The following is a 23378-nucleotide window of genomic DNA, read 5'->3' as shown; positions in this document are numbered from 1 at the left end:
AATATATATATATTTACATTATTTTGTCGAATGTGGTGTGTGAAACGACAACACAGATATTAATATGATTTTTATTTAATTTTCCTGAATATTTCCTGTGCAAAAGTGTAAAAAAAATTACATTATATTTACATAAATTTAAAAAAAAAACGAGCATATAACTGAAATGTTTCAATTCTCTAATATAGTTCATTATTTACACCAATCTGATTAAAACACAGATCCTATTTCGTTTCGTTTTTTATAGTTCAAAATTTCGTTTTACTTGTCTTTAATACACTAGGATCTGGAAGAGTTGTTATATAACCTGCGTTCTGGATGATGTGAGGGATTAGCCAATGAAACGGTCTGTTACGGCGAGTTTTGGCGTGAGGTGCACGGAACTATGGGTAACTCACTTGAAACATCAACGCTGATTGGTTAATTATGTAGTAGAGGCCATCGAATGTATAAAAAGCGAAACGAAATATTGATCTGTATTTTTACTCAGATTGTATTTAGATTTAAATTCAATATAAATAATTTAGCACACTGCCGTTTACACATTAGTATCTAACTATGAAATATAATTTTACAAATGAAAATATTTTCCAATTAGTTAAAAAAAAATGTCCAAGCAATTTCGTAAGAAAGACAAAATGTTCTTGCTTGCACATGTTAAAAGAGTTGCATTCCCGATGTTTATTTTGATTGGTTCATTAATTATACCACGTGGCAGATAAAAAGTTTGAAATGTTCGAACCAATTACTGGAATATAAACACTGAGGTCCAAAGCTGTTATATGTCTCCATGACAACACATAACGTTGCACGCTTAACTATGGCAACAGGCTATACTTGTGCCTGATAGGATAAAACATTTCCAAAACCACCCGGATGTGAATTGTTCATACGTAACGCTGATAAACTTTTACTGTACCAATCTTCTTCCGGTGATTCCTGAATTAAACAAATTTTAAAAAATCATGAAATTAAATATCTCAATAATATATACAGTCTCTATCTCATATACAAATATTACGTATTTTGGTCGTCATGGTAACGCGCTTTGTAAAGAAAGGCATAAGTACATGTATTTCATATCCCAATTTGATACCCTGTCGCCCCATGAGGTTGCATGCATACCTATCAATTATTGTGCTGCTAATTTTAGGCCAGTTGGGGAGACGGGTGGAGGGGGTGGGGGGTAATCCGGGTTAGAGTTAGGGTTAGTTACCTCTAACCTCACATCTAAGCCTTGTGATGTCTAACTTGGCGTGTATGAATTCCCAACTTCCCAAACTACCATAAAAAATAAATACTCTCGTGAAATAATGAACATGGGGTTTACCACCATCCCAACACACACACCTATGTAGGCTGTTTCCGAAGTAGCCTAGTAACATAAAACACATAATTCTTTAGCCAGCCGAGGAAAGTCACCGGAGAACGGGCAGAAAATCGCCGAGTTAATTTTGTGTCAGAAGATTTTTGCACTACGGAGAAGTTTACAAAATGGCCTGGGGTCGACGTTTCCTTATGTATAGGCTTGTTTGCTTTATTTCTGTTAAACTTACCAGACTATAGTCAGACGCCATTGGAAACTGCTGAACTTGTCTTGGTACCGACATAGACGCCATATTGGAAGATGGCTGAATTCCGGACATTGCCGAGAACTGAGCGACAGTTGGCGGATATGACGTATTCATCTGTGGGTATCTGGACATCGACATCGAGTTCATATTCATGTTCATATTAGATGGTGTTGGATAGCCGTATGGTCGAGTGTTTGTTGGGTAGATATTTCTCATCATACCGTTACACGTGGGTATGACAGGGGAAAGCGACTTAGCCAATTGTTTCTCCTGCTTTCTGTATTTAGCTCGACGATTCTGAAACCACACCTATAAAAAGAAAATAGTTATTTTTAATTCATGATGACCATTTTTTTGAATAGCTTTATTAAAGACTGGTGGGTTAAACTTGTATCTATTTACAACATTTCGGGTTGGGTACTTAAAGGGGTAGTGGGTGACATCGGATAAAGAGCTGGCAGTTCTCGCTATAATAGTTAAACGATAGATAATGAAAGCAAAATATGCTGAAAGTTTCAGTCATATTATTTCACTCTCAACCGAGATATTAGCCATTCGATTTTAGGCTAGCCTCGACCATCATTACTACCGTTGACACGATAATAAACAAAGTCTCGATTACCCAGTTTTACGTTAAATCTTCCATCACAAAACGTATTCAAATCCAGTAAATATCACAGGCTAACGATGGAACATCGAGAGTTGATTATGGTCTTGTCATGTTAATCAATGTCTAATCAATAAGTTAGATAACATTTAAGGCCTAAGGCAGATTTAACTTTAAAAAAGCCGAAAGTGTAAACTATTAAAGCTGTTGATTGTTATTTGTGGCATTTTGGATCCCCTACAAACTCACACTGATCAGCAGTGAATATTCGCGAGGTCGCTACAATCACAGAGGGATGACATCGATGCGACTTAATTAGCTCCCAATATTAACTTTTTTCCTTCTGCAAATTAAATTATAAAACTTTATTTTGAACTATTAGAAAAATAAATAATGGTGTGTGAAGTATATCTAGATAAGAAAAATATTTCGTACTTAATATACAATGAGTAAAAGGCGCCATTCTCTCCGGACTAGTTAACACAACAAAGTCTTATGTAAACAAAGCAGGCGCCATAGAGCCAATGATGGACGCTTCGATGTGACGTCACCTGTAGAAGGTTAGGGCACGTGATTGTTTGCGAGATTGTGGGTTAGGGTAAGCATTGGGGCTAGGTCCAGGCGCTTACAGAGACGGGCGCGTAGAAGAACATTAAACAGCTATAGTTCCATGGGTAGAAACCAATCTGATTAAAATACAGATCTACATTTCGTTTCGTTTTTTTTTATACTTTCGTTGGCCTACACTAGTGTGGTAAAGACAAGTAAAACGAAATTTTGAACTATAAAAACGAAACGAAAAAGGTTCTGTGTTTTAATCAGATTGGGTGAAAACGCTACTGTCCGTGCAAATCCAGTAGCATACAGCATCCCGTATGTCCGTCTTCAATATCCCGGTGGGTGCAACAAAAAAAATAGGACGTTAAAATCCATTTCATTTCATTTCGATTACTAATCCTGTCTATTTGATTAAAATGGGCGCAACGTTGCCTTTTTGTTTTCATGTTAGCCTTGAAGAAAAGAGTTGGGCAAATTATTCCAAGATGTAGGATCGGTCCGTGTTTCTATTACGTATTCAACAATGAGTAAAATTTATCGTGATTGGTGAAAAGGTTTTCTATAATTTGAGACGTGAATCACAGTAGGGTGAGTTAATGGCGTCTTGCATGAGGAGCTCGCCATTTTCCTTTCTATTCCATCTAGGCCATTATACAAGCCCCGCTCCTTCTTTATAAATAGGGAAATGGCTAAATAATGAAATTATGTCTGTAAATTGGTAGTTCCCTATCATTTTACTCTCTATTCAGTTTTTCTATTAGCGTTATTGTATCTCTTTCTATTAACAACCCTTTCTTCACCTGATGCTCGCCATGATCGATACGCCTCGTGACACGAGCCACGCGCCATCACGTGACACCCAATTACTACCCGCTTGTTGTACTCTTTCAATTTACAATTATGGTTTTTGTGTCTCTTATTAATTTGAACGCGTTTTGATCGTCTTGTATTAGCATTCCGATACAACCCATTGCTCAACAAAAACGCAGACCTTTCTAGAATTTCAATCGTCATCGACTTTTTACCGCCAAATCTCTCGCGAGAACATAATTCCAGAATTCATGACCTGGGAAGCACGCAGAAAACCGAATGAGAAGATGACACTGATGGACGTGTGTCGATCTCAGTTCAATAATAAAATTCTCCCAAGATTTCTCATATTCAGTCAGTAGAGAATTTATCAATATAGCTCCAAGATTAAAACATTGGAAATTTGTGGAGAAAAATGACTCCGGGCGAATTAAAAGTGAATTTTAAAATGGCCGCAAGTCGGTTGGCGGTCTTGGTTCTGATCAAGAATTCCAGTCAGTTACGAGCACGTCTCCTGGGGTTGTAAGACAGTAATGAAAATTGACAAAGTTGCTAATGTCGATGTCTTTGAAGAATCGTTAGAATCGAAGCCAGAAGCAAAAGAAAAAAAAATGCTGGGAAGATCGAGCGCTCGTCTTAACGTCTCCCCAAATACTTCTTAGAACAAATCTAATCAATGGTTTTCCCTTAAGCACCGCCATGTCTAAACTACAAGCAAGTGAAAATGGGCAGAAAATTCAGTTAGTTTATAAAGCTAAATAAACTAGTTTAGTTATCGCATATTGTAGGTTTGTACAGGGGAATGTTATAGAATTAATTCTTGTTGATTGTTAGGCCTTAGTCAAGTTATAAATTGTTTTAGGATCAGAAGAGAGAATGAAATAAAATAAGAATAAAATTAGCAAGAGATACGTGGACCTGACATACTTTATATCTAGTCCAATTTATTTACATTCAAAATGAAATTAAATAAAAATGGCGTTTAAGTAGGTTGTTTTGGGAAGGGGGGTGGGGATGGGGGTGTCTAACTGTAAAAATAACGATGCGATTTTAGATATAAGCGTTTGAAATTACAATACCCATTTTCACAGTGCGAAGGTAATATTTTTCGTACTGTTGAAGTGGTATTTACTAGCTGCACGCATTAAATTAACATTGTCTGTGATGCAGGATGGAGGGCCTGACAAGGACAGCTGTCTATTCGTTCGGGGGGTTAACGTCCACTCGACACAAACTAATTCATTTCGGGACTAACACATGGTTCAAATTTTAATTTCAATAATTTGCTTGCGCGTAGGGTTCTTTAGCAGTGCAAGGAAACCGGAGGAGCCGGAGAAAACCCACGAGGTTGGACTGGCCACCCTACTCCTTGTCACGTATAACCGGGGAATCGAAACCCCGCCAGTTGACTCAATGGCAGACCGCGTTGTGAATATTTGTGAATAGTTTGAACTGTTGTGAATATTTTAATTTATTTCGAATGAAATAATTAATTTTTCTTTTAATAAATTTATATTTCATATTAAAATATAATATTCGTCATTTCGTGTAATTGAAAATATTTTATTTCATACATTTGAAAATATATGATTATTGATATGAAGTTGCATATACTAAGTCGTATTATATTTTAATTTTGGATAAATTACATAGCTTTGTATTTAAATATTATATTTTATCCTAAGAATTATAATATTATACATGTGATTATTTTCAGGTTATTCTCAGAACTTTTATATTGTCATTAATTAATTATAGAATTTTAAAATTTATTCGGCCACCCGATCGTGCTTTTGCACATAAATTTTGTAAATAATTTTTAATAAATATATACGTATATCAGATCTCTAGAAATACTATTTTTGTTTGGTAAATATAAATTTTTATCATTTTCGATTTGTAACTTGGCAAAGTTATGATGTTATGTTCCGTGATACAAATACAGGAACCATCGTTGTCATGGTAATTACGGAAATATAATATTTATAAAAACAAATGTGTTGACATCCCTTGAATTCAAATGAGGCGGTCTTTCTTTATACTGTGCGGTGAAACGGTCATAGCACAATTTCTGCTAAAAATGCATTATTTTGGTATAGAAATAGTGTCTTATTATCTTTTTAATTTCACCCCGATTTAATCCAGATTGAATGAGAATAGAGGAAATTTGGTGAATTTTACTTTTACGGCTCCGAGACTCGGAACAGAAATTGGAAACCTGAGGTTTCGCTTTCTTCGCTCTTTTTTCGCTTCCGTCGCTTAATTATTCGCTTCCGTCGCTCTATTTTTCGCTTCCGTCGCTTTTTTGTTTAATGTTGATTTTTATAAAAAGGGTTTTTTATTTTCATATTCTTAATTTTGATTTATAAATAGCCTGCATATTGAACTAATTTTCCCCGTAAAAAATCGAAAAGTAATATTTATTAAACCGTATCTAGGTATATTCATCAATTTGATAGTTTTAACTTTGAAGAGATAATATCAAGCATCCACCTCAAAATTTCAGATTTGGTCAGGATTCTTGTTGTAGTAAAAACAGAGAAATATTAGCAAATTTGTGATGTTTACAATATTTTTCATTTTATAATATATTTATTTTTAGAATACCTCATTGAAAATCTTGCAAAATTTGTATAAATTCTGGGGGCGTATTAAATCGCTTTGATTATATCATCTTCGTTTTTTCTTGATTGGTGTTGTATTCCAGGATATTCTCACTTGCTATATTTCTATATATCCGAGTGATACTGTCTAATATAATACAATAAAACAAAACAACACAATTTATATGGAAACGAAATCACTAGTTTATACACATACAGCACGACGTTTCGACAAGTATCCTCTGTATATGTACAAACCAGTGATTATTTTCAATATAAATTGTGTTGTGTTTTTTAATGAGCTAAATAGCTAAATGCCGCTCAAGGATTAATATAATACACACTAAACGTTTTGATCATATTTTGTTTTTAAAGTCCCGATGCGTCACTGTCATTTTGCGCTAAAATATAAAATGTATCACAGCTTAATACAATAAATATGAACCATTATTTAACATTTAATTAAGAAAACAAAATAAAAATATCAACACTATAAATAATGTCCCGACTTGGATGCAATCCGACTTTTTTAAAAAAAAAAAAGGCCTGTCAATTAATTCTTGCAGACAGTAAAATGTCAGTGGGAATATTGGGTAGCGAGCAGCGTCAAGTCGATGAAATTTTAATTCCACCATTTTTAGACTGATATTTGTATGAGAGATTCAACTTTCACAATATATGATAGTTTACAAGGGATTCTATATGACGCATTAGGACTTTAATTTAAATTTGAGAAAAATAGCCTATAATCATAGTGGTGATAGCACAAAGAAATAAGACGGACTATTATACTTCATAGCTACATCTAACCAAAGGACAATATTCTAAAATACAACAGTGTCAAAGATATTTCAAATCATCGGCGGGAATGTGGTTTGAACCCGGGTACGGCCAAGACAGAGCTACGGTAGTTTGATGCTGGGTTATCAAGTACCGTAGAATCGCGTTGCATCTGAAAGTTATGTAACCAGGATCTGGAATATTTTGGCTGTGTAACCATTTACATCGATGCCAAGAGAATATCTAAAGCACGTTATAATATGTTTAACTACAATCTAACAAACTACACATAATCGTAGCCCTTGTTTAAATATCAAACATTTTATTGGCTTTCAGACACCGCTAGGCTTGAGAAAATGAATTTGGAAGAAAAATATTGTCCAATAGTTTTTTCTACCGCAGATCGCCAATTATAACCAACTTGAAAGAAATCTAATTTCTATGACAAATAGCCTAAATAAGAAAAATCATCAATTTGAATTGTGTTGACCTCAATTAATTTTAGGGTCAAGCAAAGCGTCTTGTACCGTTAGGTTGCGAGGCTTGGGGCGATCTTCGGCTATATTACTACACCGTAAAGAAAGTAGCTCGCTTAACAATTAGTACGTGTGGTGCCCCCTGGGGGGCGAGAACTGGGGTAGAAGTAAACGGGCGTATGTTGACAGCTCGGGTCTGTTCATAACACAATATTCCATCTGTCGGCTTGTTTGGTGTTTTTATCACGCGCCGCGGTGGACAACCTACAATATTAGTGTTAATTAGGCGCGTGCAATGCGCGTGTTTAACTTGATGCGTAAAGTGGATGCACGCGCGGTGTATTAAAGATACCGTTAATATTGTGACGTCTGTCGAGGTTTAAGGGTTGACTTTTGGTTCTTCACGTGACCCATGATGACAGAAGTGTTTAGTAAAACAAGACGACTTCGGTTGTCTAATTTTGTAAGATCAACTTCATTGATAATAATGAAACAGAGTAGGGTGCTACAAATTCTAAGAATTGAGTCAACAGGCGTGGTTTCGATTCCCCGGTTGTACGTGACAAAGAGTTGGGTCGCAAGCGAATTATTGAAATAAAGTTGAACCATATGTTAGTCCCGAAATGACCTAGTTTGTGTCGAGTGGACGCATTCCCTATTTCGTGTACGACACTGGCCTATATATTTATCCGCTTACTTCTCAGATTCTGCACTAATTTTAACTTATATACTACGTGTATATATTTCTGGACCAGTTGACAATCTGTTTTGAATACTAATTTGTCACCCATGATTTTCTATGGCAAATTATGTAATTAAATGATTTACTGCAAACATCACATTTAATAAATATATGACGTCACCGGTAAAAATTGATAGGAATATATATTCGTGCATTATTTTTATAAAATATTATAAGCGAATATTTTATTCACAAGTTAGGGAGAGGGGTTTGATATAGGATATGCCCTTTCCCAAATCCCTGTTCAGATAAAAATCTGAATAAAAATATTGTTTATAAAAAAAAGCTTAGTATAGTAGCCTGAAATTAGATTGTCTGTGTCAAGCCCTGGCGTGTTTAATTCCTGTTTCAAGTTATTTTATAGAATAGTATAAGCAAATATTTTACACACAACTTAGTAGCTCAAAATTGGATCGTCTTTATCAAATGTTCTTCTATAAATTCCATTTTAAAACTTATCTATGTTGATTTAAAGAAAAATAATCTAAAGATATATCAAGTGATTTGTTTTACATTATTTTTTTTAATTCTTGGGCGACTAAATAACGCAACGCCATAATATTACGTCTGTTAAACAATGAACATACACATATTTATAAAATTTCCCAATACACCTATGGGACTTTACCGAGCAGATGAAATAAAATGAAATGGGGTTTTCTACACCGATTCGTATAACGAGGGAAGTTTTATTTTACCCAGACAGCGTCCGAGCAGTTGAAGAGATTTCTACCGATTTATTCAATAACCACAAACCACTTATAATTCTAAGCCATTATGGCAAATAACACGAAATAAAGGTTTATCATGAAATAAAAGATATAACATGTTTATCATGGAATAAAAGATATACATGTAACATGTTTATCATGAAATAAAAGGCATAACATATGGAATAAAAGGGTTTATCATGAAATAAAAGGCATAACACGTTTATCATGAAATAAAAGACATAATACGTTTATCATGGAACGAAAAGATAAAATATAAAAGTGTTTATCATGAAATAAAAGTGTTTATCATGGAATAAAAGTGTTCATCATGATATAAAAGGCATAACACGTTTATCATGGAATGGAAAGATAAAAATGTTTATCATGGAATAAAAGAATAAAAACGTTTATCATGAAATAAAAGGAATAAAGAGTTTATCTCCTAAATGTAGTGAATATTCTATGATACATAATTATAATATTTACATCATAGATAAATTGATAAAATAATTTGATAAAGACAAGAAAGTTCTAGCAGGGAATAAACAATAATCATATTTCCTAAATTTGTCTCCTGTGCACGCTTATTTCAATTAATTAATACCATTGTGGCAATTTAAAGATACGTGTTCTACCATATTCTGATTTAGATAATGATAAGCTTAACATTCTACTGGAAATATTTGGTGTAACTTATTTCGAATATTGGACAGTGTATTCTTCTATTGCTGTATTTTCTTAACACAAATGCTAGCAAGGTAGCAAAACATACGGATATTTCTAAGAACTATTTGATTAGAATAATATGTAGATGTCATAGTATTATACAAATTCTATTACTTACTTGAGAACGACAAGAGAAACTTGTTGAAACGTAGTGTGAAATAGAAATGATTGTTTTCCATATAAATTTGTGTTTTTATATTATATGTTCAAATACTAATTGCCGTTTGATTTGAATTCCTGATGTCTTTAAATAACCGTAATTATTATATAAATACAATTCGATTATTAGCCGGGTAATTTATGTATGGTAGTTGATATTTTTTTTTTTTTTAAAAAATACCTTTTACAATAAATACCCTCCACAAATTTAACCAAAGTTTCTTATCCGGCGACGTTTCCATACGGATTGTCTAGTATGTAACTTTTTTTTTATATTTTCATTTGCTTTATAAAGACTATAGCGGATCCTGATTAAAACGGTACTCAATAATAAACGATATTTGCATTCCACAGATTAGTCTTCTGTGTAAAATGGGTTCTTTTGGTGATAATGTCGGAAATTATCTTTCAAAACGAGAAAAAAAAAAACCCCAAAAAACACCCCCCCCCCAACTAACTTAAGCTTTTTTGGGATCAACTCAAATTCATTATGGTTTTCGTGAAAAAAATGATACAAATTCTAAAAATAAAATAACAGAGGTTTGACCAAAAATTCTAAATTTTAAATAAATAAATTGACAAATAAACACAATCTGATTAAAACACAGATCCTATTTCGTTTCGTTTTTTATAGTTCAAAATTTCGTTTTACTTGTCGTCACAACAGTAATACACTGTTAGAAATTTTTGTAAAATTACAGTAGTACAAGTAGTTTTTGTACCTTAATTATCGGTATGTTCACCACAATGTAGTAGTTTTACCAAGTCTGGCGTATTTTAACGGAGTTTCGTGTATGTTTACAGAGTTTCGTGTCTTTTTTTACAATAGACGGTGATGAAATCAAAGACACATTCAAAATCAGTAAAAATACATTCTTACATATGTAATATTTCCAAACTGAACTCAAAATAAACAAGCATGCATGTAATTTTACAGATCTTACGTTTATTCACATTATTTTGTAAATTTACTTTTAGGTTAGAAATATAAATAAAATTACAGCAGTTCTCACTATAATAGTTAAAAACTAGATATAGTAAAGGCAATATGCTCAAAATTTCTGTCAAATTGATCCACTCGGAACCGAGATATTAGAGACTGAATGTTAGGCCTAGCCTCGATCATTATTACTTATTAAGTCAGTACGATAAAAAAAACATAGTCTTGATTATCTATTTTTGAATTTAATCATTAATGAGCGTTGAGCCCCAGATCGGACTCAAATCCAGTGAAAATCCAACGCATAAGATGGCATCCATGAGTTGATTATGGTCTTTTCATGTTAATAAATGTCTAATTCATAGTTTATAGAACATATCAGGCCTAAAGAAAGACCTGCAATAGGCAGATTTAGCTCTTGCATACTGTATGTTTAACTTATTGGTAGTTATCGTATTCGGTAAATTTATTGTCTCTTAGCAAGCAATTTTAGAGATTTTACGTTTACTCACATTATTTTGTAAACTTTCAGGTTAGAAATATAAGTAAATTTACAGCAATTAAATTTTTACCAAAAATGTTCGGAATGTTTACCAAAATGATGTATATTTACCAAGTTTCATTCTTTTTTACAATAAACTTTGATGAAACCAAAGGCACATTAAACCCTGGTAAAAATACATGCGTAATATTTCAATATTGAAATGAAAATAGCAAAGCCAGTAGGTAATTTTACAGATTTACGTTTATTCACATTATTTTGTAAATTTACTTATTGGTAAATTTACTGTCTCTTATGTAAATTTACTGTCTCTTATTTTATTTTAGTATTCCATAGCAACGAACCATTCCTAATAATTATTTTCTTATAGTATTCATTCTAATTTATTGACCATAATATGGACAATCACATTTTGTGAAATTTGGTATATTGCATGTTATATATATTTAATTTTCTTTATTTATACGATCTAAAACGTGTATTATTATTCATCGTACGTTGATCAGATTGTAAGTATGTTCATTAACGTATAAAAAAAAATGTTTTGACTTTCTTGTCATTGATTGTATTATCTCGTAACCAAGGTCAATTGAAGACGGTTAATTAAACCGATTGGCCAGTGTTAGCTTGACTGTCTCTAGAGCAGAGTTACAATGCCTGCAGTAGACAGTACCACAAGCTTACATCTAAAATCCTGGAACGGAAGTTAAAATCATTGTGGGTTTTTTTAACATTTGTCTGTAATTTTTCATTTACGGCTTTTAGGTAAATTTACATTGGGAAGTTTAAAAACAAACTTACTGTAACCGTTCATTTACTGTGTTGCGGTGAATTTACAGTCCAAAGTTAAAAAACATTTACTGTTTTAAGGTAAATTTACTCACAAAGTCAAATTACAGAAACTCTGTAATATTACAGCTGAATGTTTATTTACAGTAAATTTACTGGCAACTTTTGCTGCCAGTAATTTTCATGTAAATTTACCAGATTTTTTCTAACAGTGTATAGTGTAGGTCATCGAAAGTATAAAGGATTGAATAAAATGAAATGGGGTTTAACGTCTTACTGTTTTGCTCCAAACTTGGCTAATAAAGACGGGCATGCGCCATACAGTGTGCTATGTGGGAAATTTTGCCCGGACAGCGGCACTATGGCCTACTCTTATATCGAATTCCAATGCAAGGGTCGAACACCCGACCCCCAGGCTAGCGAGCCAGCGTTTTACACACTTAGCCACCGTGATCCCGAAAAAAGAATCGAAACGAAATATGGATCCGTATTTTAATCGGATTGAGGCACATTATGACACAATATGAGAAATTTAAAATAATTATAAACTCACCTGTATTCTTGCTTCGTTTAGTTTTGTGATTCTGGCCAGTTCTTCTCGACAATAAATATCGGGATAATGGCTTTTAGAGAACGCTGTTTCTAGTTCTCGTAGCTGTTCTTGCGTAAAGGTCGTTCTGTGACGACGACGTGCAGGGGTGGGGCATGACGAAGCCGAGGGGTTGTGACCCGAGGGTGTCGGGGTAGACGAGCTGCTTCCAAGAGAAGATGTCGAGGATAAAGATAAGCTGTTTCCATCGGATTTGATTTTCTTGAAGGCGCCTTCTTGACCTGAAATACAATAATAAAAATGAAATAGACACATTTTAATGGATAAAACTGGAATAAAAAATTCTTGAAAAACAAATAATTAGTAGAACGCAAAATTCTAAGGTTGGTGTACCACAATCGGACGGAAAACCCCATTTCATTCATTCATTGCAATATTTTAATGTAATATAATCCAATTCATAAATTCCAGATAATAGAAAATTCGGTATAAAAAGCACAAATTCAATTTTCTTTTGATTTTTAAAATCTTACCCAAAAAATATTGTATGTGATTTTACGCTCTTAAGCAAATATAATAAATGTTTCGTCAATGACATAATGAATTTATGCAATGTATGGGGTAAGACTATATATCAGTGGTTCTCAGCCTTTTTTGGCACCGGCACACCTTGGGACATATGAAAAAATAGTGGCACACATAGCTAAATATAAAGAAAAAATATTTGAATTTTGCAAAGTAAAAACATGTTAAGTCAAACGGCATACAACCGTTCAAAATTTCGCGGCACACTTATGAAGATCTCACGGCACACCTGTGTGCCACGGCACACTGGATGAGAATCACTGCTATATATTATGAGTATTTATACCATAAATGAGATTTTAAATTCTGCAGTTTATTCTATAATTACTTCTTTCTGGACTTTTGAATGCTCTGTGAAATATTTTCTTTTTTAATTCGTGAGCCAGATTTTTTTTTTAAACCCCCGACATTTAATTCTTGATACCGCTTGTTATTGGGTGGATCTTCCATCTCTTACACACTAAATAACACACTGATCAGCAGTGAATATTCGCTAGGCCGCGACAATCACTGATAAGGATGACATGGATGCGACTCAAAGAGCCACAAATATTAACTTTTTTCCTTCGACAAATTAAATTCTAAAACATTTTTTTTTTATGTATTAGAAAAATAAATAAAGCCGTTTGAAGTATTTGTAGGTAAAAATTAATTCCTATTTGTAGGTTGAAATTATTTCCTGTTTTAGTGTAAATGGGTATTAAAATGAGTAAAAGGCGCCTTTCTGATCGAATCTGTAACGTCTTATGTAAACAATGCACGCGTCATTGAGCCAATGATTGACGCCTCGTGATATGACGTCATATGTTGAAGGCAGTCATCTTTTACAGAGATATTAGAAGACTATTGTAATGTCCTGTGAAACATATTGACTAAATAATTGTACAAGATGAATCGCTAAAAGGAATATGATTCAATTCCGTTCAGTATCCACAGCAGACGATATAAAACAAGGCGACATCGGGTGTATGTGGTGGGTAAAATATTTTGATAGGCCTCGTTTTAAACTGATTGAAACAAGTCGTTGGTATTTTCTTAAATTAAACAATCTAGTTGAGTATATGGACGAACGGTGGCTTTAATGAATATTTCAAAAAACATTTTTATCTCCGCCATGTGGATTACAATACGCAAATATGTTACCGTCCTATATCATAAAAACAATTCTCCTCCAGTCAAAGAGAGAGAGAGAGAGTGAGAGAGCGAGAGAGAGGGGGAGGTATATAAGATAGTATGACTGTCTATATACCGGTATACACTATGTGCAGACGTATAGAAGGTAGTATGACTGTCTATATACCGGTATACACTATGTGTAGACGTATAGATGATAATGTGTGTAAATGTATTTAGGATAAAGGGCCAGTTGTAGAGATTGTGTATTTATTGAATTTCTGTATTTAGGTTGATTGGATTGCTTTGTACGTGATGAGTTTATTAAACAATCCGTCTAAAACACACCAACATTGATTTGCATGTCTTCACTATAAAATATACCATCGCCACATCTCGCTGTTTCCTGAATACCGGTTTCACATGGTTTTCTTTTGTCGAGTTTTCATAGTAAAGGTTAATGAGGAGCATCTATATAACCGTCTGGATTGATATTTTCTTTGTTGAATTTTGATTGTAGAAGGAATATTATATGTCCTGGGATATTGTTTTTAAAGACACGAGAGCAGGTCGTAGAATTAATTCCGTCTGTAAATGTAAATGTCGAGCCCGTATTCTTACCTCTTGCATGCAAATCTTAAACCGACCCTTAAAATGAGAGAGAGAGAGAGAGAGAGAGAGAGAGAGAGAGAGAGAGTTTAACATATAGTTCAATTTTATTTCAATAATTCGCTTGCGCGTATATAGGGGTCTTAAGCAGTGGGGGGAAACCGGAGGACATTGGAGGTTGGACAGGCGACCCTACTCCTTGTCACGTACAACCGGGTAATCGAAACCACGCCAGTTGACTCAATGTCAGACCTTGTGATACGACGAGCACGCGCTAACCATTGGGCCATCAACCCCCCTCCCCTTACAATAAAATCGACTGACTCTTATTCTAAAAAAACGGAATGATTTATTAGTTTTATTGTGTAAGAAATATTGTGTCCTGTGAACACTTAAACACACCAGGATGGGGTCAAATGTTCCTTGTCTATAATTGTGATTGTCAAGTCGCATTCTTACCCATTACACGAACAATATAAATAAAATGACCTTAAAATAAAAACGCCTCTTTCACTTATTTCAAAAGAGAATGAATTAATGTTTTACATTATAGGTTCCCATTGTCGTGCGAGATGATCGCTAGTGAGTGCACGACACGTTCGGATACGTTTTGATAGGAAATGAAATGAAATGGGGTTTAACGTCCTACTGTTCTGCTCCTAAACTGGGCTAATGAAGACGGGCATACGCCATACAGTGTGCTATGAGGGAAATTTTGCCCGGGCAGCGGCACTATCGCCTACTCTTATATCGAATTCCAACTGCCAAGGGATCTTTTACGTGCATTCCAATGTATACACGGGACCTCGGTTTTTCGTCTCATCCGAAGGACTAGACAGCTGTACTTGTCAGGCCCTCCGTCCTGCATCACTGACAAGGGGGAACCACGCCGGAAAATCAGGATGAACTATCTCGGCCAATGCAGGGATCGAACACCCGACCTCCAGGCTAGCGAGCCAGCGTCTTACCCACTTAGCTACGGGATCCCCCGTTTTGATAGGATCAACACGATTGCTACGACTGACCTCAATATATAATAAGACCTGATAGGATCGCCACGATTACCCCACGATTAAAACCACGATTTCAATCGTAGCACGAATCGTGATAGTAGAGTATAAGGATTTAACTTAACGACGGGAATTATATATATTCTTTCCATATTCTTTGAATGGCATTTAGTAATTGCAACATAATCAAATAACACACTAATTATGGATAACAATTACTATAGTTTATTTCACTGCGACGTTTCAACAATGTTTCACAAGTCGTTATCAAGCATATACACAAATAGATAAAAAATGAGAAAGATATGAATATATATATATACAAACATCAGTGCGAACTATCCAATGGTATGCAATCTTGTTGAAACGTCGCAGTGAAATAAACTTTAGTTATTGTTATTCCATAAAAGTGTGTTACTTGATATTCTTTCCAGTGCTAGACCATAAAATACATGGCAAAATTATATTTTTATTCTATATATGAAACAACTTAATTATAACAAACTATCAAAATGCATAAATTTTAATATTCGACATAATATTTATTCACAATGTAGGGTTGATGTTTGCGGTTTTAGATTATAAAATAAATTTCGAAATTTAGTTTCTATTCCATAAATGAAAAAGCTTTATTTTCACAAAATCGCGACATGCGTAATATTTCAATATATTAAACAGCATTATGGGAGATTAGATAAAGAGTTGACAGTTCTCGCTATACAAATTTAAAAAAAAATAACGTAAATAGAACAATGCTGGAAATTTCAGTCAAATTGATCCACTCTGAACGGAGATATTAGCTTTTGTATTTTAGGCTAGCCTCGGTCATCATAACCAAAGTCGGCATGATAAAAAAAACAAAGTCTCGATTATCCATTTTTACGTTTAATTATTTTTAATAAAACGTATTCCAATCTGCTAAATAACGCAGGCTAGCGATGGCATCGAGAATTGATTATGGTCTGCATAAGTTAATTAATGTCTAATTAAGAATTTAGATAACATTTCAGACCTAAAGAAAGACATTTAGCTCTTGCATAATATATGTTTAAATTCAATACATAATATTATAACAATATAGGATTGCTACTTGAGGTTTGAAAAAAACAATTATGGGGAAAATTAGCTTTTTTGCCCTCTTTTGATATGTCGTCAGCCACGGGCGATATTCGTGATCGTGTTTTAAAATCACGAAGACGCCATGACAGATGTAGTGGGAGGTGACGTCACACTGCGGGAGAACGATACTCGAATGTTTATTATATTGATGACGTTGTGTAATCTACAAGGTGTCGATCAGTTCAGTCATCTAAACTAAACATATGGGCTATTCTATTATTACACACATTCAATATTTAATGACCAATCAGAAAGATCATTACAAACACGTTCCCGTGATTTTTATAACAAGGGTTTTAATTACTCGAATAACTTCAATAACAACCAATCATAATAAGTATTAGAAAATCGTTCGGCATTATTTATTCGGTTATATGTTTTTTGTAGTCAAGGATTTTCCGCTGAAGTATATTAATAAAAATATGAAAGAAGGGTTTGAAGCCTGATGAAACTGATAGCCATATTTCAATATGGCAACCACATATACACAAGTTCTAATGATGACTTTATTTATATGTCTAAACTTTATACATAAACAGAAGTTGGGTTGTCTATATCCAGACCAGTTGGTGGAGGTCCCGGGAAGTTGGGGTTGGGGGAGTAATCAGCCCGGATCCGGATGCTATATGGACAATTCCTATATCTCCAATCCAAATCCTTTACCCCAACTCTCCCCAATAAGTTTGAAAATAGACCCTCATCCCATTCGGTTTGCGGTAATAAATTATCTTTTAGTAAAAATATTATCTCGAAGCCCTTAAAATAAACATGGACGTGCAATTATCTGGACGTGCAATTATCTGCGATATCACTTCGGTGGAAGCGGACGATAAATAAAGCTATTTCACACACGCAATTATCCACAGACTGGACCTTCTAACGTACGAAAATATCATTTAATTTAATCCAACCAAATTAAATTATAGTTAATTGATTCCTAATGTTATTTATTTTATTACCGCGGTGATTCAGTGGGTAAGACGTTGGTTTGCGAACTTGGGGGTAGCGTGTTAGATCCCTGCTTTGGCGGAGGAAGTTCATTGGATTTTTCCGGCGTGGTTCCCTTTATCAGTGGTGCTGGCCAGATGGCCTGGCAAAGGAAAACATATAGTCGTTCGGATGGGACGAAAATGAAAAACCTAGGTCCCGTGTACACATTAGCGTGCACGTAAAAGATCCATGACAGTTGGAATTCGATATAAAAGTAGACCGTAGCGCCGCTGTCCGGGCAAAATTTCACTCATAGCACACTGTATGGTGTATGCCTGTCTTCATTATCCCAGTTTGGAGCAGAACAGTAGGACGTTAAACCCCATTTCATTTCATTTATATTATATCTCTGTGCGTCCGTTGATGGATTGTTGAATCTCTAAACAAAATATCTGTCCAAAAATGAAACAATTTCGTTCCGTATTTACAAAGATATGATGAATTAAAAATTTGTTAACATTCGGCATCAACTGCAGTCGGTGTATATTTTATAGTCGACAAAAGCTAGTGCCACCTACAGATGTCGCCGAAATCTTCTCATAGGCCTCTGTTTAATTCGATTGAATCAAAGCCGGGAAATTATCATTCATATTTTGACTTTGTTTTCTATATTAAATTTTAAATAATAATCATTTTGGGTATGAAAAACTTGGATTAAACCATGGAAAATTTGATATCCCCCCCCCCCCAAAAAAAAGCAAATGACGGACATTATTCCAAATAAGGTACACTTTATTATCAGTCTCACACCCTCCAGCCCGAGAATTTGGCTTGATAAATCTCAACCGTCTGTCGAAATGCCAGTGCCATATCTACCGCGCGACTCATTGATTTAAACACGATTGTGATGTGACTGCTACGTGTGAGGTTCTGTAATTTAGTAGAAACGTGTGATGTTCTGTAAAATTTGGTCGAAACGTGTGACCTTCTGGAGAAATTTGGTCCAAGGGATAGTGGCGCAGAGCATGCATATATGTAAACTTTGTAGGAAAAGCTTCATCCGCCCTCTGTCGGACCGTCTACTAAATAAGTTAGACAATACAAATAAAATCGGTTCAAAAATGGTTAAAATTAAAATAAATCTCACAAAGGCTTGTGTTTTGTTTTCTTTATTTTCTCTCGTAAAATATTCGAAGTTCTGTAAAATTTGGTCGAAAGGATTTTTTTTTTATATAAACAATATTTTATTCAGGTTGTCTGAATTGGAGTGGGGAACAGGCTTAGCCTATGTAAAACCCCTATCCCTAAATAATATTTATATTTTTTATCTATTAAACATACACTATATGCAAGAGCTAAATCTGCCTATTGCAGGTCTTGCTTTAGGCCTGAAATGTTATATAAACTATTAATTAGACATTTATTAACAAAACAAGACCAAAATCGACTCTCGATGGCATCGGATACTCCAGATTTTAACTAGATTAAAAGGGTTCGCCATTTAAAAATTTAATTTAAAAATGGGAAAGCGAGGCTAAGTCACGATTATACCAGTGCCCTGGTTACCACTGTGCACACATCTTGTCAAAACTACAAACAATGATAACTTGGCTGAGAATGAAGTAATTTGAATGAAATTTTCAATATTTTCTTTTATTTTATCATTTAATTTTGAATTATTATAGCAAGAATGACCAACTCTTTATTAAACTCTTAACTAATGTATCTTTAATGCATTGTGGTGCGGAAAATGTATTTAACAATAATAACTTTTATATACCACCCGTCTTCATTAGCCGAGTCGGAGCAGATCTGTAGGACGTTAAACCCTATTTCATTTATATACCATCTTTATATAATTTCTTTCCAAATAATTGGATGATAATTTCTATTCACTTAAAGTTTACGGTAAATTAAATAATTGACAAAATATGGAATGAAGCTGTAATTATATTAATCGTAAGCGCGTGCATGAGCGCGTGTCAGTCACGAGTCGATGTTTGTGTGCACGTGTATATGGTAAATAATATTAGATTTAAATAACCTAAGAGGTTTTCGATTTTACGAAAATTCAAAACGAATTCTTATAGTGCGGTTCTGCTGCTGTTACTATTATTATAGTATTAAATATGAAGGTGGGCCGTGGTGTTTACAAACAAATTCAACAAAACCTAGACAAAAATATGACAAAATATATTTTAACCAACTGACTTTCACAGATTTCCCATAATTAAATATTTATTCTTGTGATAAATTGTTTTAATTATCTTTAGTAACTGAACATTAAATATACAGGTCACAATTCTATGGAATAAAATTACTACTTATTACTGAGCGATGTCTCAAATATAGACATATGAAACGTCTTCGATAAAAAACAATATAGGCCTACTTAAAACAATTCTTGATATTTGTTCTCATGGCAAAAAAATCAGAAGAAAAAAATATTGAAAATGAGAAATCTAGAATATGGATTATGACATTATTTATGAATAGTCCCAAGACGGACGAAAGGTACTTTAAAATGTTAAAATGTTATTAAACCAGTGTTGAAATCAGTTTGTGTCGGCATATCTTGTATCTTTTCATCGTTTACCGCGAAACAACGTAGTGCAGCTTTACGGTTGTATATATAACTTGAACGTTTAGGTGGAGTTCTTACGTCGTCACCAGGATGGAAAAATAATTCTGGTTAAACATAATAATGTATCTTGTTACAGGCGCAAGAAACCAACCAAATGATAAATATATAGGAATTTGAATCCAAAACTATGAGTTATTATTAACAATAAAAACTGTTTTAGATCTTGCGTTAAATTTGAATAAAGGATAAACGCATTAAATCATTTTTTTCCTAAACTGAACCGACACATGCCTTTTCTTTCAGTTTACGGTTAGGTTATATAAATTCTTAAATACTGTTTTTATTTTCATTGCGTTATATTTAAGATACGTTTTCAGAAATGAACAAGACTAGGGACACACCACTTCTTATTTTAATTTTAAAAATATCAGTTAATAAAAATTAACAAAACGTACGCACACGCGGGTTTTTAAATTAAAGATTAAATATTAATTATTAAAAACAGAAAGATTCCATGAACGAAAATAAAAATCCAAGTATTGTGAATGAATAATTAGCATGGTTCTTTTATATCTTTCATGATAATCAAATATTCCAAAACAAATCCAGAACAGGTGAAAATACTGTATTACAGAATTTATATTTTCTAATACATTGTTTTCATGGCATTTAATAATTGAACTGAAAATATACAGGACAATAATTCTAAGGAATACCATTACTATTTCAAATAACACACTATATCACGGATAACAGTTATTTCACTGCGACGTTTCAACAAGATTTCACAAGTCGTTATGAAGCGTATATCAACCAATCTGATTATAATACAGATATATATATCACAAGTTCAACATAAATAGATAAAATGTTTTATTTGATTATGTTTCAATTTCAATGCCATTCAAAGAACAGTTACTCCTTATTACTGGGGGCCGTTTCCACTAGCGAGGATATAATTATTTAAAAAAAAAAAAAGAAAAATAAAGACCGAGAACATCGCGTAGTAATAAACTATAATTGTATACAACTGATACAAATATTTTTACACTTCCCCATGTCTTAACATGTATCGGTTAAAATTATTAATTAAGAAAATTAATGGAAAGTTTTATTGGTGGATATCTACGGTTTTTGATAAGCGGCGACGATTTCCCGACAATCATTCCGTTATTTTCAAAACCAAATAAAAAAATGTCCTTAACAAGCCAATATGGAATTGGAATGCTTTAAATAAATTTTTAAAAAATGTTTTTCTTGTTCAAGTTAATTTAAAATTGGAGAATAAAAGTAGTGGGAATATTTGATGAAATACATCGAAAGAAAAATAAACTTACCTTTTCATGTTTTTGTTTTCGTAATGCAACAAAATACGAGTTTCTGTTTTTTAAATTATAAAATAATTCCGTAAAAGATAAAATAATTCTGTCCAAAACTATTTGAAGTTTTTGAGAGACTTGTTACGAGAGGAGAATTGTTGAGAACTGTTTATGTAAGAGACTAGACGGTTTTATATTATAGTAGAAAATTGCGTTTGGGTTTATTTATTAATTAAATCCTCGACCAACCCCTTCAATGTAGGAAAGAAAATAAAATTACTCCAGACAAAATCATATAAATTAAACTAATTTGCCGGCAAGTTAATTTTTCTCAGCCTAAACTAACTTTCACTTGTGAAGCGACTCTACAATGCTAAAGTTAATTATCCAAATGAAATTTGCTCGCCCGTAACCAAATTTTTTGTTTGTTTGGTACGCCATATCCAATAAACGAGTCCTGAAATTAAGTTGTTTAATTAATTAGTAACGGAATCGCCTACCTGTGGAATCGCCTAAAGAACGGGTAGTGGAACTCGCTACCTCCATTCCGTATAAACTGGAAAAATCTCCACACTTTCTCTTGGTGTCCAGATCTTCAGCCCCGATTCTGTGTTCGTCTGTCATTCTAATGGCAATTTACAGGTAATAGCGACCGAACGAACGATTGCCCAAAAAATTTTCACTGTCTAATGAAATTTACCTTCTTGTACATTTATACTACCGTTAGAGTAATCTAACATGGCATTTACTATCAACCAATCACAGTCGTCGATATGCTCTCGTGAGCCCGGCACGCGACAGGGGTCTTAAAACGTAATTTGATTGGCTGTGTTATGTACCTTCGATGCCATTAAGAAGAGAGGCGGTGCCTTTCTGTTGCCTTTAGTGGAAGAATTCCCTTGATGCTGGGAGAAAAGTCTTGAAAGAAATGGCTTGAAAAGAGGAACCGTAGCGATGTAAATGGAGTATAATTAAGACAGTAATTAGTGGAACTCGGGTGCCAAATGTCGCTGTATTTCCTCCGCTCTTTCTTCTCGCTTCTGTGTTGTCCTCGGGGCGGTAAAACGGCTCTCTCTTTCTAGACGCTATAAATCCCTGGTCTTAAATCCCCGTGTTTTTCTCTGTTAATGTCAATAATAATCATAGGGAAGTACATATCAAGGGAGATAATATTGACGACATTGAGATATTTTTTAAGAGATAACGGGGTGATAATGATACATCTTTATTCTAATATGTGACAATATAAAAGTCTAATAAATAATTATAATTTTTTATAACTAGTAATTTGACATATGCGATTCGCGTTCTTACGCGATACGGTTTCTTCACCGTCCGTGGTGTATCTATTGTAATGGATATTTAAATCTTGAAACAGTTTCGCTGTGTATAAAGCAGTAATTATTACTAAATTTTAAATGGGTTGTATATCAGGCTTGTATGGCACAATAAAAAAAAAACACAACATAATTTATAAGGAAAACAATCACTGGTTTATACACATAAAGCACGACGTTTCTACAGTTAGTATTCTCTTATAATAACACAACGCTTCGACACGTGTTCTCTTATCGTTATCA

General features: G+C 33.8%; 1 protein-coding gene across 1 annotated transcript; it reads right to left on the bottom strand.

Annotated features, from left to right (window-relative positions):
• Window positions 1-831: 831 nt before the first annotated feature.
• LOC126821323 (homeobox protein unc-42-like) lies at window positions 832-22422 on the bottom strand. The gene is made up of 4 exons (XM_050549729.1): window positions 22299-22422; window positions 12533-12810; window positions 1557-1883; window positions 832-939 (listed from the first exon to the last, which is right to left on the bottom strand). Exons 1-4 carry the CDS (start codon window positions 22420-22422, stop codon window positions 832-834), a joined length of 837 nt encoding a protein of 278 aa, XP_050405686.1.
• Window positions 22423-23378: the final 956 nt, after the last annotated feature.

Source organism: Patella vulgata, chromosome 5 (genome assembly GCF_932274485.2).
Source record: "Patella vulgata chromosome 5, xgPatVulg1.2, whole genome shotgun sequence".
NCBI classification, from domain to species: Eukaryota; Metazoa; Mollusca; class Gastropoda; family Patellidae; genus Patella; species Patella vulgata.
The sequence above is the reverse complement of the archived record's forward strand: the minus strand, read 5'-3'. Positions and strand labels throughout refer to the sequence as shown.

Excerpts from the sequence above, each read along its gene's own strand:
- LOC126821323 (XM_050549729.1), bottom strand. The coding sequence starts at position 22,422 with ATGACAGACGAACACAGAATCGGGGCTGAAGATCTGGACACCAAGAGA. Across the intron at positions 12,811-22,298 it reads TTCTTTAGGCGATTCCACAG|GTCAAGAAGGCGCCTTCAAG; the intron begins GTAGGCGATTCC and ends ATTGTATTTCAG. Across the intron at positions 940-1,556 it reads TGGCGTCTGACTATAGTCTG|GAATCACCGGAAGAAGATTG; the intron begins GTAAGTTTAACA and ends TGTTTAATTCAG.